This window comes from Cygnus atratus, chromosome 20 (assembly GCF_013377495.2).
Source record: "Cygnus atratus isolate AKBS03 ecotype Queensland, Australia chromosome 20, CAtr_DNAZoo_HiC_assembly, whole genome shotgun sequence".
NCBI classification, from domain to species: domain Eukaryota; kingdom Metazoa; phylum Chordata; class Aves; order Anseriformes; family Anatidae; genus Cygnus; species Cygnus atratus.
In genome coordinates, this window is record NC_066381.1 from 11,051,220 (window position 1) to 11,069,470 (window position 18,251).

At 39.6% G+C, this 18,251-nt stretch overlaps 1 protein-coding gene across 23 annotated transcripts in view; it reads right to left on the reverse strand.

Moving 5' to 3' along the window:
- Nucleotides 1–1,552: 1,552 nt before the first annotated feature.
- Nucleotides 1,553–18,251, reverse strand: part of LYRM9 (LYR motif containing 9) — a 36,007-nt gene continuing 19,308 nt past the window's right edge. For 11 of the 23 annotated variants that reach the window (XM_050714781.1, XM_050714777.1, XM_035560950.2 and 8 more), the window contains 4 exons: nucleotides 4,839–4,979; nucleotides 3,634–3,726; nucleotides 2,380–2,425; nucleotides 1,553–1,720 (listed from right to left, as the gene is read on the reverse strand). In XM_050714781.1, coding sequence (XP_050570738.1) covers nucleotides 2,408–2,425; nucleotides 3,634–3,726; nucleotides 4,839–4,964 — 237 coding nt within the window. In that variant the 5' untranslated portion in view covers nucleotides 4,965–4,979 and the 3' untranslated portion in view covers nucleotides 1,553–1,720; nucleotides 2,380–2,407. Of the gene's footprint in view, nucleotides 1,721–2,379; nucleotides 2,426–3,633; nucleotides 3,727–4,838; nucleotides 4,980–5,685; nucleotides 6,071–6,219; nucleotides 6,283–6,397; nucleotides 6,417–18,251 lie in introns of those variants that run through there. The other 12 variants (XM_050714778.1, XM_035560947.2, XM_035560949.2 and 9 more) reach the window with 4 other exon arrangements.

Below are 18,251 nucleotides of genomic sequence, written 5' to 3' on the forward strand. Positions count from 1 at the left end.
ATTTAGTCATGTCTTCTGCCTCAGCAACTGTGTTCCCCCTCTTCACCCTACAAAGAACTGCACGCTCTACCAGTTGCCAAAGACTAAAATTCACACATCCTGGTCCTGCCATACCAGTTAGAGCTCTCATACCTCTGGGTCTGATGTTCCCATCTCTCAGCTGGCACCTCAGACATTTGGAGCTGCAGACATGCCATAGTTGCATCTTCCAGCTCCATGGTGTATTCCCTGTTGAACTATCCACAAATTAAATAACATGCATGTAAGAATGATATAAACACGTGCAATTATCTTATTAAGTAACTAAGCAAATCAATATGCTTCTCACTACATGAAGCTAGATAATGAAAGCAAGGGAGGGTTGTTGAGCACACTACACTTAAAGTTCAGGAAACTACCATGTTTCCATACACTATTACTGCTACTGGGTCTTAATGTTTTCACTATTGCAACAATATAAAGCTGTCGGTGCATCTCCACACTACGACAGAATATATATAATAGAACTGGAATACAGCATGGGTCAGCTGTTTTTTTGCTCTTGATTAAAGGTAGCACATTCATATGTTTATCACCATATCTGTTTGAGCTTTTTTATTAGTGTTTGGTTTCATACTGTATATTCCTTTCCAAATGACATGGCTGACATTTTGTGTTCTACCTTGCATCAAATTATTTTGGAAGGATAAACTAAAACAGATGCGCTTTCCAAAAATTTACACAGAAAGATAAGTAATTTTCCCCATATGAAGAAAAGCTTGTTCCTATTTTCTTGAGATACTCTATTACCTTCGTGCTTTATTATTTGAAATTAAGTAGAAGGGTGGCCCCAGCAAAATACCTTAGTATCTTCTAATGCTTCTACAAATTATCAGAAAGGGATGTGTGAAGGAGAAAGAACTGTGGTAGGGGGACAAGATGAGAAAGACCAGACTTAAAGAAGATCTGGGACAAAAGCTACAAAAGCTGAAGGTGTATAAGATGAGGTGAAAAGATGAGGACTAGAGAGAGGACAATAGCAGGGATGGCAGAGGAAGGAATAACAAGTGAAGGAATGTTTGAAGAGTAGGGGCTAGGATGAGCAGATACAAAGGAAAATTTCTGATACAGTACTTTATGGTATAAACTTTCACATATGGCCTTCATTTCTTTTATAGCACTTGTCTGAAATTCTGCTTGACTACTTGGAGCTGGAATTTTGTTTCTTTCATGGCTGCATGAAAAAATAAAATCTGCCCAGAACAGATCTGGCTTAGCACCTGAGTTCTCTTTTGGCAGGTGAAGAAGCTCAACAATTCAGAAACAGTAAAAGCAAACAAATCCAACCCCCAAACGCCTAGGAATTCAGATATGCATAGCAGCATGCACTGCCACCTGGAGGCAAAAAGCTCCAAGTACAGCTAAAAGCTTCAAAACTACAGCTAATGCTTCAAAAGGAAACTTTCACCCCTAAATTAATTTTAGTTAAGATACGTAGTGTTTCTTTTGAGTTTTTCCTGGTGGAAATCTATTAAGGCAGCAAAAAGATAGTCTTCTTAAAAAGGACACAGACTCACGTTTTTAAATGCCATTTATTACACATTGCAAAAAGCTGTGAAAGCCTTTATATCTGCACAAGACTACATATTTCCAGTGATCATACCATGGAGTGCACAGAACCCGTCTGAATGGCAACTGTTTTCATGGGATTTTAGAGCCTAGGGTCACAGGGGGCAGGCACCTATATTTAAATAAGAAAAGACAGAAATCAGTTCAAGTGCAAACCTACAAAGTAGAATGAAGATATCCATAAGCAAGGAAAAGCAAGAGATGAGACTAAATCAGCCTTGCTATCAACAGGAGTGTAAATACTGTAGTTCAGATTTTAGATGGGCTTAAAATCCTCAGGGGAACGTTCTCCACTCCGTAGGCTATGCCTTTCTCCAGGCCTAACTAACAGTATAATCTAATCCATAATCAAGGAAATAGAAATTTGCTCTGAACCTAAATGAGCATTTCACAAGTTTGCAGGCTCTCAGGACAGACCTTTATGCTCAGATACTGGTTAAATTCTTTCAGATGAGACTCTAATTCACCACATATGAACAAAAGACAGAGCACTATTTATTATTTGTTAATGACTTGTGCTGCATTATATTTTCACGCTCAGTAAGTTTTCCCAAGAAGTGTTCTGTGCTATGCAAATCTTAGGGAAGTCTGAGCTTTATGCTAAGGTTTGTGATTATGCATGCTAAATACTTTGAACCTAGACTGTATCATTTTATCTACTATCTCAAATAACTTCAGAAATATTATTTTACTTGCATTATATAAAGGAAAATAGCAGACAATAACATAGCACTGGACTTATTTGACTGCAAGTCCTCTAAGGATGTTTACCAATGACATTTCTGTCTTCATCCTTCTTCTACTTCTGTTTTTTATACTGCAATGAAAAAAAAGAAAAAAAAAGTGGGAAAAAATACATAACTAAAATTAATGATTTATAGCGACAAGAATTTACAATCCTATTCATGATCTACACAAAATTGTCTCAGTTTCCTTTAATTTAGATTGAGATGCGATAGGCTTTCCCTCTGCGATATAAAATAATGGAGCCATTTGCTTTTTGATGGACACCAAATTGGATCCCCATCTTGCACTATTGGAAAACTGGCAATATAACTAAGTACAGTATAATCTGCTGCAGAATCAGGATGAGGCTTTTCATAATTGTAGGGAGAACAAAATCAGATTCAGGCACAGACAGTTATTTACTAGACTGTAACTGCTGGGATTTAGCTACTGCTATAAATTTATAATCTATGACTAATCTGTGCTTGCTCCTGTAACAATTCTTATTTGGATTTCATGGACTAGCAGAGATAGGGATTTAGCAGTCATTTAGTAAATTAAGTCACAGATACTTAGAGCAAGCTAAATTTTTGACTTGTTTCATTATACTCTGAGAAATCCAAAGTCCATGCAACTCTCAGATGTCCAATGGCAAACATTCTTTTATTTAAGAATCCAGTTTGTCAATCCACTTTTCCTCTGCTAGTATAATATTTTGACGTGGACCTTGTGGCACTGACAGTTTGAGTGATACATTTCAGTGCTGTGACAGTAAAGAGGCATTTCCACTTGGTGATAACTGCGGCATGAGTGAACTGATAACCACAATTTTGCCACTATGTTGTCTAACCCTGATCCATGCAGTCACAGGTAAGACCTGAGAAAACAGCATTCAGGGAATTTATGTAAACTGATCAACAGAGGACAGATTCCTGTTAGGAAAGAAGCCAGTGTGTAACAATGAACTGTGACTTGTGTTGTTCCTCTGTGATAAACTTATTAGTCACCACTGCTGAAATTTAATATAATTTTTAAAGGAAACAAAAAAAATTATACAGAGATCAATTTAAAGCATCATTGGTTCTAAAAAATACACTTAAATTTATATTGACAAAGAAGAATTTTTAAACAAGAACCATCAAATTCATAAACCCCTAGCAGCTAGGTTATTGCCTCTCACTCAGGTGCTTCAATGTCCAGGACAGTAGAACAGTTTGCTGTTCCTAATTCACTTTGCAATGTTTTATTCTTTGATTTGAACTAAGTCAGAGCAAAACTTCAACAATCTGATGCACTTACTTTATTCATGACCCAGTCGGCATCTTCAATGGCTCTCTTAATAATTTGCTGGATCCTTTCAGGATTGTCTTCATCCGCATGAACTTTGAAACTCTGCAACATTTGATCAGTGTTACACTGACGATCAACTTACTGCAACAATTGTCAAAATAAGGATCCCTTTTAAATCCTAAAGAAAATTTGATGCACACAAACTTTTTATCTGAAAAGGTAAAAATATACATCATAGCACCTGACTATGCTATTTCCATAACAAGGCTTAGTAAATGTAATTTCATATTAAGTATTTTATTCCTTTCAAACACCATCAGCAAAAATACCATGATGATGATCACAGACTATTGAGAACTTCAATTCAGGACAACAATTGAGGTACCTTTAGGAGGTAAAGGTACCTCAGGAATTTAGGAGGAACCTCGAGAATTTAGGATTTAGGAGGAAATTCTTCATTAGGAGGAAATTCTTCACTCAGAGGGTGGTGAGGCACTGGCACAGGTTGCCCAGAGAAGCTGTGGATGCCCCATCCCTGGAGGTGTTCAAGACCAGGCTGGATGGGGCCTTGGCCAACCTGATCTAGCGGGTGGCATCCCTGCCTATGGCAGGGGGGTTGGAACTAGGTGATCTTTAAGGTCCCTTCCAACCCAAGTCATTCTATGATTCTAGGATACCTTTCATTACGTGGAAATGCGAAGTACATGACCAAATTTAATAAGCATCTCACATCCTACTAAATTCAACAGCACCTAAGTAAAACGCTGAATAGTGAAGTTTCCTTGAAGTTGTCTGGTACAGTAAAACTGCAAATGACACAGGACATCAAAGGCATGAAATGACTTCCATATAAACAGTTAGATGAGATTTACCCGTCCTGAAAAAAAAAAGTAACAGACAAGGAACTAGCAAGTGTTACCATAAAAGATGTGTTTAGGTGAATAAGGAATTGTTGTTCACTCTGAACTAACACAAGAAGTAGAGATGAAAGCAAAGGAAAAATCGAAGGTTTCAGACTCAAAGCAGACAAAAGGAAATGCTCCTTCGCACACTCCCAGCATAACCCTTTGAATCCACAAAGGTTTCAAGCTTACAGAAAATTTTACATGTCCAAAGTTTTAAGAAGCTGGTCCAAACTGTAGGGAGAAAATAAACAAAAAAGAAACTACCATACAACTCTGAATTCCACCAATGAAAAGAAATATGTTTCTCACCTGCCTGATTGCATGTCTGTAATGCTGACGAATATTCTCTTCGGGAAGTTGCTTACAGCATCGAAGCAGGTAATGATATAATTGCAAAGAGTTCTGAACTAATTCAGCATTGGGTAGTGGAGCCATTATCACGTTTTTTAGCTGTTGAAAACAAAGAACACAAATCAAGATATCCACTGAATTTTATTAGAAACAGTAATAAAAGTGTAAAGTAATTTTACAACAATAAAAACAGGGCCAGTAAATTAAAATCTAGCAGCATAACTTGAAAAAATCTTTAGAAGAAAACAACATGAAATACATCAGAACTTGCTTAGTTTATGGACAAATTGTGGTTATTTGTCAGCGATCAAAGTAGAAAAAACAGTGTGCAGTTCATGCAGAGAAAATCACTTTAAAATAGTAATATTAAGCTGTATTGCAATTTAATACTTTTTTTTTTTTTTTCACTTAAGAAGAAAAAAAAAACACTACAGTAAACAAAAGAGTATTGGCAGCCCCCAAGAGATCTGTTTAGTTGTATGAGCCTGAGGTTTGTGGCTTAACATTAGCTTTGAAATTTTTCATTTTTGGAACAGCAACAGGAAAAGAACAAATCTAGCAAGTTTCACCTCAATAACTATACTTACACATTGTAACAGTAAGTCCATCCAAGCTATATAAAGTGCTAATCAAATACTGTAAATGACTTGTCATTTAACAGATGGTTACCATCTGCAGAAAACTAAATTAACATTTGGAAAAAAGCACTTTTACATCATTACTCTTAAGAATAAAGATAATACATAAGTAACTAAATAATGAAGTAGGTGTAAGTCATTATTTTAGCACCCGTTATGATACATACTTATCACTTGGATTTTTTTTTTCTTTTTTCTTCCTTTAAGTAATTTCTTTGGCCAAATTTAGTTCCAAGTAGAATAACACAATAAGCATCTCATGCACGGGCTGCTGAGGCTCCAGATAAGAAATTTATGCATTTTACCTGAAGTTAATTACATCTCACAGACTGCACTGGCTACCAGGTTCAACACCTCCAAGCTAACAGCCCAAGCATCCCACCCGTGCAGCCACAGCTCTGCTTTCTCACTGCCTGCCCAGGAGTACCCAGACAGGAGCAATGCTCGATTTAAACACAAGAAGAGTTGCAGTAACACGAGATAGTACAAGACACAGGCCTTCTTCGATGGAATTTCTAAAGTTAATGCATGGGATCGTTACACATGAATCTGAATATCCCTACATATGTTCTTTTACTCCCTACAACGTTGTATTCAATGGAATTTGAAAATGTTAGGTCAAGACCTCCAGAAATCTCTAAGTCTTGCTGGGCTGCAGGATGTCCAGAATTTCCAGACTTGCCCAATAGGCACATACATACCAGCTGCTCTGCTCACTTCCCCTGAGTAACGTAAGCAAAATGCCAAGCATCAGCCATGCAGATCTGGACAGAAATAAAGCAAAAAATTATGTCTCTGAATTGACCAATATGTAAATTTCACAGCCATAAAGAAATAAATACTAGTTTTCTTCTTAAGACAACAAAATATTCTGCTGACCTTGCAGTGCTCAGAGCTGATGTACTTAACTTCCGAGCATCAGTCAGCTCTGATATAGCACCTTCACTGCAAAGCACATTTGAAAAGCAAGTAATTGCAAAGAGTTCTGAACTAATTCAGCATTGGGTAGTGGAGCCATTATCACGTTTTTTAGCTGTTGAAAACAAAGAACACAAATCAAGATATCCACTGAATTTTATTAAAAACAGTAATAAAAGTGTAAAGTAATTTTACAACAATAAAAACAGTGCCCGTAAATTAAAATTAAAACAGCAAGTAATATTAGGTTAAAGGTTGGACTAGATGATTTTAGAGGTCTTTTCCAACCTGAATGATTCTATGATAAAAGGGGAGAGAGAAAAACGTATGATCAGTGCTCTGGCCCCGGGAGTTTCTTCTGTGTGTTCTATTCATACCCTGGTTTTAGTGTACGCTCATGCTGGTTATGTATGATTCTTCTGTGTGAAGAAAATTAAACAATTCTATGAGAAAAACACATTATGTGCTCTATTCTTGAAGGGTGGGCCTCTACAATGTTGCTTTACTCATGGCACCAAGCCACAGTACAAGGTTATATCTGAGCAACTCATGGCATTGCTGCTTCTGCTCATTAGGGGAAGACTGGGTGAAATCCATGCTACCATAATTAGACAAAAGGTAGTTAGTTTCAAAAAAAGGAAACATCCTGTAAAATGAGACAGAGCTGTTCCTGTGGCAGAGCTTCTTGTCAACAGAAGATGCACAAGAAAAAGCCTTGCAATATTAGCGTTATTTTCTGTATTGGGATCGGGCCCATACTCTTCAGCCAAGGACTTGGGCTTGATCGTGGTAGGTACTCCCCCTCTCTATACACACATACATATATGTCTAAAGAAAAAGTTTCTGCCACAAAGAATTTACAAGGCAGACTAATGACAAGTCAATAAGATGAGGCAGAATGAAGCAGATGAGCCAAACAGGTGGGATGGGAATGGGGAGGAGGTGACAGTAATACGAACATGTTTTTGTGGAGCCTAATAGAGCCACAGTATAGCTCACCACCTGCTTAGCTGCTATCAACAGGCAAGTTTTATAACACTGTTTCTGCAGGTCCTTAAAAAATAGTGAGTCATGGCTAATGATGGGGGCTATGGAAGCCCCGAAGAAAGGCTCTGATGACACTTCAGAAAGAAAACCTTTTTCTAGCCTTCAAGAGAAAAAGACGACTGTTTCAGGGGAGTACTTTACAGAGTCACTATCTCATGAGCTGATGTAAATCATGTGATGTAACTTATTAAAACTAATTTAAAGATATACAATATAACACAACGATTAACCCTCTAGTGAAAAACACCCTTAAGAGTTGGAAATCTAGGCTACAGGCTTTTTTTTTCCCCCCTTAAAAACCCCAAACTGGCCTTTGTTACCAATATGCCATATGATTTTTTGATTGCAGAGAGATGAAAGGTAAATGTATAGTGCTGTTTACCATGACCCCACCACTAACATCAGAAAAAAAAAGCACTTAAAAAAAGACAGTTGAATCCCCTGATCTGTAAGCCACTGTAATGGCTGGGGTAACTTCCCATCATAGCTAATGCAACACGGCTTGCCAACGACCTGCACAAGGCTCAGCTTGGACACTCCCTTAATTAACCCTAGGGAAACCACTGTCACTCGGGGGATCTGAGAAAAGAGAGTAGACAGGGAACGTTCCCCAGGCGGAGAGATGGGTGATGCCAATGCCAAATGCGGCAATGCGAAGTCCTGTGCTGGGAGTGCCCCACCTGGTGTCAGAACTAATGCACACCAAAGAGACAAAAGGCAGGCTGAATTTAACATTTAAGATGGTAACTTTGATTTGGGTGTTATTACTAGATTCTAGAATACAGATCGCCAGGACTGAAATGGTTACACCACTTAGGAGAGATTCCATGGACAAAATGCAAGACGTGGTATTTCCGTTTTTTTTTTTTTTTTTTTTTTTTTAGTTACAGGTCACTCAGAAGCAGATGCTAACTGGAGTTAATTTTCAAACCCCTCTCTCTCACCATGGTTGGGTGTAATATCATGATGTCTTGTGGGTAAGAAAACCTTAATTATTTGGCTCTTGGATTCTGTCCTCATAATCCTTACCTTCTGCCAGTTATCCTCTCCTCTCACAACTGACACGTAACAAAGATAAAGCTGCACTGGCTTCCAACAGGTCAGTGATGCGCCAGAAAAACCTCTGGACAGTCCCATCTTTCTCTAGTATCCAAAACTGACAAGTGGTTTAGTGTGTTTTGAGCTTCCTAGGGCGTGCCTGCTTTTGAATATTTGATATGTTCTATTAGTAAAGTAAGAGAGATGAGGTAAGACTTCACAATCGTCCCTCCTGAGAATTATTTACAGCCAAAATATGGCTTCCATTAGGTTTCATGAACAATTAGAAAACTATTCTTCCATCATGAGGACAATAAGTTGGCTCTATACTGTCACTGCAATCTTTTCATTCTGCTTGCTTGATTCCACTTCTCTCGTATTTGTGTAACAAAAGTCATTCATCCTCACACACTACAGGATTTCTACTATCCAGGAAAAACAAAAACAAAACACATATAGGGCAGAAAGATTTTACAAAACTTCAGAAATAGAGACCAAGAGCTGGCTTTTCAAAATGGTTTCAGTCTGACTACCCCACTTGCCAGCCCATTTTCCAAGCACATGAGATTTGCTAATTCTGGCTTTGCCCTGAAAAGTTCAGCTTAAAATACAGATCAGAACTTCCCCAGGCTTAGGAATGTTCATCTCATTCTCTTCCAATCTTTTCTCTAAAATATCACTTTCTCTTTGCAATGAAACCTATGCCGGACATCAGTTCCATGCATTTTTTGGTTTGAATTCATTTCACTTTGGCATTTGAGTAAAATAAGGTAATTATACCCCAAGGTCAGTAAAGGGATCCCTGTATCACCCCTCCAACCAGAAGAAAGATAAACTCCGAAATGTGGCTCAGATAAAACACAGACTGAATCCCTCCCTACCTTTCTCTCGCTGAATGCAGGAGTAGCAAACCAAGCGTTATGATACAGAGCCTACAGTTACAAGCTTAAATTAAGTAGAATGATTCCATGTCCATGATCTATTACGAAAACAGAAATACAGGAAAAGAACTTAATCCAAAGTAGGGCCCCAGTTTTGTTTGGGCATACTGGGTACCTACCTCATTGTATAATACTCCAGCTGATTTATTTACTTTTCAAGTGTTGAAGTCCTCATTTGCTTTGCATCCCCAATTAAACTTTTTGCAATGAGCTCAAGCAGGCAGGCTCCGGGAGCTAAGCAATTTGAGAGTAAGCTGATGGTGTGTGCAGACATGCAGCTCCACTGGCAATAGATACAGTCAGTTCTAACCAGTTTACCCTGAGACCACTGATTTGACATGTAATCATATCAAGCTTTTTAGCAAAGAGTTTGTATTTATGAAAAAAGAGAAGTTAAAGTGAGCACAGAGCAGCCTGTGCATATCCCTGAGAATCGTTTTCCCAGCCGCCAGAAGGGGGTCAGTCAGTCCTGGGGCCTGGCTCCCAGCAGTCAGAGCTGAGGGCATGCTGCCAGCATACACCTTTCACTCTACCCTCGGTATCACTCTCAGCACTGACTTCCTTTCTTGACTTCTCCTCTGAAGTTGTTTTCTTAACAAATCTGGAACCCTTCTAATATGAACGGACCTTCAAAGAAGATTCTGGTACCTCCTTCACTTTCTTCCTAGCACTCAATTCAGTGATATCACTGTGTTCCCCTACCAGCTATCAGTGAAAATGCAAATGAAACTTCAGGAAAACCATCTTGGACAAAGCTTGCTTTATTATGCAAATGCCTTTGCTTTGCTTTCCTGTTCAGGAAATTTAGTTTCACCCAACACCTGGCTCTTTCCCCCCAACTATTTAAATAGTATTATTTAAATAGTTCACCTGGTGTTTGTTATCTTTTTACTTAAAGTATTTTGGGGCTACTAATTCACATCACATATTGTAATAAACATTTACTGCACAAGCATCATACTGAATCCCCTCGCTTCAGTTTTCCCTTCACATTTTGTACTGCAGGTGACAAAACTGAGAACAATATATTTAGACTGAGCAACATTCCTGACACGTACTGTGATTTTAAGGGATCCTGTCACAACACTATTCGATTTAAAGAAGATGCCAATGTTTCTGTTTCAGAAGAACTGAGAAGATAAGGATTTTATGTTTTGGACCAAAATCTAGCTTCACTTCTCTTTCATAATAAGAAGTCAAGAAGTCCAGCAGCATACACACTGACTTTCTTTGGCAGTCTTAAGGTTTTTTTAGCCATGTGAAATTATGCAGGGTAAGCAAGACCTTGGAGTTACTGGAGCTTAAGGTTGACTATTTAGAGGTGTTACAGCCAGACATTTTTGAAGTGTATTTCTGAGTATGTTCTATTACCGACCCGGAGCGTTTCCCCATGTCTAGCGGACATACCAGAACACCACTCTGAGACAGGGCCTGCTTGTCTACAGGACAGTGAGTGGCAGAGATTAAAGGACTAGACCAACTTCATACGGCACATCTTTGGCTCCAGGCACTGTTCTCCCTTTCCTCCTTCCTTCAGAGGCAGTTGTGGATGTTCTGTAACACTGACATTCAGGCTTTAATAGAAAAAGTTTTTTGTTGATCTGAATGCGAGTTTATCTTTACACACAGGTTTATTTGGTTTGATCCTTAGCTGGTAAGAACTGGGACAGTTCCACTGACCCTCAGCTCCTAACCCTGTATTTCCCGTATTCCCACTGAATCCCAGTTCAAGGCACGTCTCAAAACATGCTTTGGGAGTAAGGCCAATTTGTTGAGTTGTTTCTAGGCTTTGAAGTCCTATCTGTCACTGTGCTCTAATTAAACCTAAGTGGTGCTATAGATTTCCTGTCGCAAAAGCAAAGATTCTTTATGTGTTGGGAATGTAGAGGACAGCCTGCTTCAGCATAAAGAAACTAATCTACGGGAGAGAGCAGGAAACCAAAGTCTCATAAACATACAAATACAGAATGATTAAGCCGATCGATGGAATTGCAAATGTGTTTCACTTTAGGTAATTATGATTTTTCCAGTGCAGTATTTTTCATAGGAACACAATGAACTGTTAAATTCAAATCATGCGACCAAAACATTTATAATGATGAATTTCAGAAAAATTTCTACTTTCCCCCAAATACTGGACTTTGTAATGGATTTGAAATTTTCACCAGTTCTAGTTATCAAACCTTTACTACAGAAAGGCCCTACACTGAAAGAAAAACCAATCCTGAATTCTGCCATACATCCATAGCTTCACAAATTTTACAAGTTTGTGACATGAGTTATCTTCACGGGGAAGTTTACCACCAAAAACCTGTATTTTTCTGAGCACGCAGCGTCCCCGTGTTCGTACTACTCTGAGCAGGCTGTGAAGGGCACCGTAATTCCAGCAGGCTCCACCTGCTCCCTGCAGCTGCGGCACCTCCCAGGGACCCACCGCACCTCACCAGCAGCACTGAGCCACTGCTACCTTGTTGGGGTACCAGAAGTTGTGTTTCAAAGAGTACTGAAAGGCATTCTTCCTATCGTCACCTCAGTTACCTAAGTTGTGACAGCCACTGTTGATTGTGTACATTCAAAAAAAAACCACTATTTGGCTAATTTTTGAGTCTGGATTAAGTTCTCCTATATGTTACTCATCTTGGCATTCTTGGAACCTTTGCTCACTTTAGGACCACCACAATCTTGCAACATTGTCGTTGTAATTTCAAGAATACACTTCAGTGTATTCAGTGCCTCAGTCTGCAACTGTAAAAAGATAATTAGAACTTTTTATGTACCATAATGCTCAATTGTGAGCTCCACGTACAACATCTAACATGATTTCAGAGCCTACTGGCTGGAAAAGCTGTATGAAACCCTAAAGCAGTAATACATTTGATACTATATTAGAACCTAATACTCTTTCTTTTCCTCTCAATACGTGCATGCAGCTTCCATGAAATCAAATCAAATTCTTCTTACGATCTGGCATATTGAAATGTCATCTGGACAGGTCTTTCTCTTTCCTTGGTTTCTTATTTTCCCCCTTTTAACCTTTCTGAGCTGCCTGCAACATCCTAGCTCTACTGTGCAATACAGTTCTCCTTCTCTTCCAAATGGCATACGCAGCTTTAACTGCTTTGGAAGTACTCTGTCCCACCAGCTACGATTTCGCACGTTCCTGCCTCAGCCAACTCCACATCAACTAAGTATTGCCATGTTATCACAGCTGGAAGACAACTGTCTTGCGAACTGGACCATTATCTTTCTTATCTCACTTCACTGGAAATCTACCACAGGACATGGAAAAACTGATGGCAATTTTACTAAAACGGTTGTTTAATCAGAAATAATCTTATGAGTTGACCCACCATTAGGTTCTTGTACAGTGCCATAGTATCTTAGCACAATTCAACGCTGAATAAATCCTGAGAAGAGGTACAACTAAATTCTGTACTTGTATACCCCACGACATCATGGAATTTGCATAGTTAATTTGCCCCTCACTTTGCACAAAAAGGACAATAAGGCATAGTAAGAGTCTGCATTAATGCTTTTGTTCCAAAAACACTCCACAAATGTTACAATTTTTATCTGCCATGAAAAATAAAAACCTCAACCTCAGAAAATCTGGCTGTAATTGTGACTAATACTGTAAATCTCCCTCTGATAACTTAAATTTAATGCATAGTACAACAAACAAACTATCTAAACCAAGAACTGTTGAGTCAGAAACAAAATAATCCACTAATTGTGCTTTTCTGGAATGGATGACTGTATAATGCCCTAATCAGAAGGCTGAAATCACATTTGCATTTAGATAAAGCCCTGTTTAAAAAGAGACAAGTATAAAAGGAGACACTGAGACTATTGTGGCATTTCGCTGCATAGCATAATCATTTACATTCCTGATAATGATATTCAGATAGTGAAGCAAAAGCTGACCAAAGCCAATTAATCTTGCACTCTGCATTAGCACGCCTGTCAATTGACCCTGTGTATACCTGAACCCATGATACCGATATGTCCCTGTGCCACTGCTCTCAGATTTTATTTTTTTCCTGCTACTGTGACTGTTTTTCAAGCAAATCTCTATGGCTCAACAATTGCAATCTCAATCCCTCCAGACTAGTTAAACGGCCACCAAAACTGGGCTTCAGAGACTTCAAATATGAGTTAAAGGGCTTCAAGAACTACCTGAGCTGCTGCTGTTTCAAGGTTGTTCCCCACCGTGCTCCACCCCACATATACAGGCTGGGTATGTGTTTTCTTACTCCTTCAGAGTATTGTGTCTTCAGCATTGTAACTTGGGAATGTATGACTCTCTGCCCTAGTCAAACCTCATGGTCTTTAACGTACTGATTTTACAGTACCCTTGAAAAGTAGCACGGCAGTATTGTATTATGTCTACTTTTAACAACGAGGAACTGAGACACCCACTTAATTTGGCCACTTAGTTGACATAAAGCTAGTCTGGAACACACAGATCCACAGGGCAGAGAGGGTCCTACGCTGCGGAACCCCAACCATGAAGCAGCGTTCACCAGAACGGCGCTGGGTTCCCCCAGACAGCCCCACATTCTGACCACTGACCCGTCTTTCATGATCTGTGCTGGGGAACGCATCGCCATTGACCGCTGCCATCTCTCAAAAAGCCAAGCACACAAAACAGAAGTTGGAGGGAACAAAAATTGGAAATAGACAACCATTTGATTCTATTTCTCCCGGTTGGCTCTAAGTTACTGAAGGTGCCTGTGGTCCAAAAGCTGGTACCAGTGTTGATGCCCTCGCTGCAGATTCTGTTACGAGTTGATCCCACTGCGTGTTCAAGGAAACCACACTGTCTCCCCAGGTGTTAGTAGGCTTTGGTTGAACTCAATCAAAAATTGCTGAGATGTACACAGTGGATTTTGCAAAATAGGATTGAGTAATCAAACCTTGTTAAAAAAAAAAAGGAAAAACTAATGCAAAGCATCTATTCAGCAGTATTAGTTTAGTTTTAATTAGGAAAATGCTTCAGAATATTTACAGCTGCATGAATACTGACAAAGCAGCACAGAAGTAGCTTGTTTTGTTTTCTTTTTTCCAAAAAGTATTTTTTTCCAAAAAGTGATTTTAGGTATCTTGAGAATTCAGTGTTGAACTTGGAACATCTACAATTATCTAAGCTGTCAAACTTATTTGTCCTCCTTGAAAATATAAATTTAAGTGCCCAATAATAGACTCTAAAAGAAAAAAGAAACTGAAAAGAAATAGTGAACCTAATATTAAAGATTCATAGCCCAGCTCTGTAACCTGACTCATCATGCCATTGCTGGGCCTGCAATAGCGGTACGAATACTGATTCCAGAAGTGGTGTTTGTGCAAAATGCAATGGGAAAAATTTTCTGTGCAGGGAAGTAATAATCAAGCTGCCAAAATAAGAATGAAATTGGAAGCCTCTTGAAACCTCTTTAACCACAAAACATCTTGGCTCAGGATCTGACATTAGTCCAGGACGACACCCGAGTAGACTGCTGCTACTCACTAGGATCCTTACTCTTTTTCTGGTCTTTGTACGTGGCTACATTAGTCTTCCCTTCCACATTTCACAGCTTCCTTGTTAAAATACATTTACAACTTCCTGCAGCAGAGTGGCAGAGCTGTCCTGCTTCAGTGAAGTAACTGCCTTCTTCTCTGGTTATTACACTGTAATGTGTTTTCTTTATTCCCTAGAAGGTCACAGGAGAGGGACTACTGTGCTGTGTTCAAGGCCAGCTCTATGGGTTCTGCTGCCCTAGGCAAACCAGCAAACGTCCGTCCCTACCAAATCACATTCACTCACAGCTTTATTGAATGTCTTGCAGCTCTGGGCAGCAGCCTGCCCCGTAGATATACTCTCTTGTATGGGTGAGCATGCACAATGCTGAAATCCCATTGTAATAAACACATCTCTCCAGCATGCTGAGCTTTTATTAAGATCTCCTGGTTTGATGTGATTGTTTCTGACGAGCTGTGGCCTGTCATTATTGTGAATTCTGTCCTTTCTAAATATGATCTGTAATGTCTTATTGCATGACTGATGATAGCTAGACATTTTTGTTCTGTTCACTTCTATTCCTGTTCTCCTCTGCTCTGTGCTTTGCTTCTCTGCCTCACACATCGAGCAATGTCAAAGGAGAGTGCACCAGCAGCACGTTCTGGGGGCTCAGGACAGCGCTGTAAAGGTGGCATTACAGAATATCAGCAGACAATACAGGAAGATTACCAGCTGGCTAAACAACACATCCCAAGGACCTGGTTTTTGACACAAGGAATCGCCAGCGGTTGGACATGCCTCGGGCAGTTTGACAGCATCAGCATTAGGCTTAACGCTATTGAATGCTACTGGGCAGAGACTTCCAATCCAACACCAGGGAGGAAACACGCTTCCTACACTTAGGCCAGATTACCCAGTTGGGGATAATTAATGAGTGTGCTTAGACTAATTGAAGAAATATTCTTTGTAGCATGCTCACCAAATGCCAAGTTTGGGCAGCAATGGAGGAATAGATAGGAATCTCTCTGGCTTAGGTGCAATTCAAACTTCTCTACTTTTTTCTCCCAACAGTGACTTTTCCAAGCACAAATAAAATTCTGAAAGGCAGTCTTGTAAGAACTTTATCCTCCCAGCTGTAAACTGCTCAGTGAGGTGCTGTCAACATGCATTTTGTTCTTACTGCCCAAATTTGTAAGTATAGGCAAGATCATGCCTGAATATGAATTGAATTGGATCTTGCTACCATCAGCTTTAAAACAAAACTGCCCGTTCATTCCTCCCTTCTAATACTTTTTGAATCCTCAGATTTTTGAAGCCTCCAATTAAACACAATAAAAGGATACCCAGTTAGCAGCATAAGGTATGAAAGTTCTTTTGAAGGGTGCAAATGAATGCATGCTGTCTTTAACTGAAGCACTGGTTTTATACAGTATGGGTCATGTAAGTATGGAAGATGTACCTTACAGAAGGTCCTCAAGAATCAGTAAATTTTCCATACGCTTTTGTCATGCTTCCCGATTCAATTAAGGACTGAACCCAGTACAAAATTAATTTTAATTTTGTTTTAAGATAGGCTAATTTTGCCCAAGCAATCCTGCTTTATCTTTTTTTATTTTTTTTAGCAAAAGAGTAAAAACATGTAATTCAAACAAGCTGCTACCACTTAGTGTAGAAAGGACTCTAACTGGGAAAATAAAAGTACACAAGTTCAATAGAAGGACAAAGTGATGACAGGGTCATCACTTTGTCAGTCAGGTTTTAAGAAAAAGCAAAAAAGTCACTGTGACCCTCACTATAGACCAAATGTTAATATAAGCTTTTTACTTTAAACCAAGAATGCCCGAAGTAGGCCTCTCAGCATTCCTTCAGTGCAAATATCACACCCAGCCTACAAGGGAATAAAATCTACAGTACAGCAGGGCTTTGCAGAGTAACTTCTTATTTTACTGATTTACCGCAGCACCACCTTTCTCATCCTAACCGCACACGCAATCCCAATCTAATCACAACAGTGCTTGGACAATGCCCTGGTATCTGTGGTTTGCCCTGTAATCGTCCTTCCTAATTTATATTATCCTTTACAGCAGCATCAAGACCAACTTGCCATCTCATTATCCCGAAGCCACACCTGCTGCAATTCAGCATCTTCCAGTCCTTTGCCCTCAATCCGAGCAATTACCTGGACCCAAACCTTCCCTGGTGTAAACCCTGCCAGTGGCAGAATCGTACTACAAATGAATTTGACCCACTGCACCTTGAGCAAAATACAGGCCTGTTCATGGGAGAAATGCTTATAAGCAGCAGTGTTACAGAACATTTAAGTCTGAGAGTGTTTAGCCTCTTAAGAGGGATTTTAATTTGCACAGTTCACTAATCAGGGATTGTTACCATACCAACAGTTAATCACGTGGCCAAATGCCCGCCATATCTTAGGAATATTCGTGAGGTCTTAAAGCCGTATCTCAAGTTTTCCTAGAAATTTTACCGTCACTTTCCAAGGCCTAGCCTAGTTGAAAGACCACCTGCTTTGTAAGAAAAACAAGGAAAATTATGGCTTGCAATAAGCTTGTTGCAAAGAAAGGAATCCCAGCTCAGCAAGTGGCTTTTCATTCCGGGACAAGGCTGCAGCGGGATTCCACAGGAGAGCTCCTCACAAAGCCAGATGCCGTGTGAGACTTGCACATTCTCCATGCTTCAGATGAAAGACCCATGTGTTCCCAATTCCTCCAGGGGCTGATCCACCTCTGTACATAAGATATTTTTATTTTCGAAAATTATGAGGCACTCTTTTGCAATAACAATGTTGAAGGACTCCATCATTCAGGAGATCAGTACCTGGCTGCAGAACAGGCTATCTGACAATTGATTCTCGTGCTTCATGATTTGACCCTATTAGAGAAGAAATGAAAATCTGCAGCTGACATAGTGGTGGCAGATGTTAGCTAGTGTAATATATTTGAAATGCAGGCCTCAACATTACTTGAGCACAGGATTAAATGTGTTGTTGTCTACATTAGCTCAGTCCTTGCTGCTTCTCTCCTACTCTGGTTTAAGATGGGCTTCCAAAAGGGAAGCAAACACTGCATGCTGGAAGGAGACAGTTTTGTTCATTCTGAATAGACTTCCTAAGTCCACTGATCAGACCTGCAATGATGTCAACAGGCTAGCACAGCAACATTGACTTGAAGAAATCTGCAGTACAGGCTCAGGCCCCATTGGCAGCGTAGCTCTCATGGTGCTAGAAGAGCATCTGCCCGCCCTGTGTGGAAGAAGGCTGTTTGCCATCCATCGT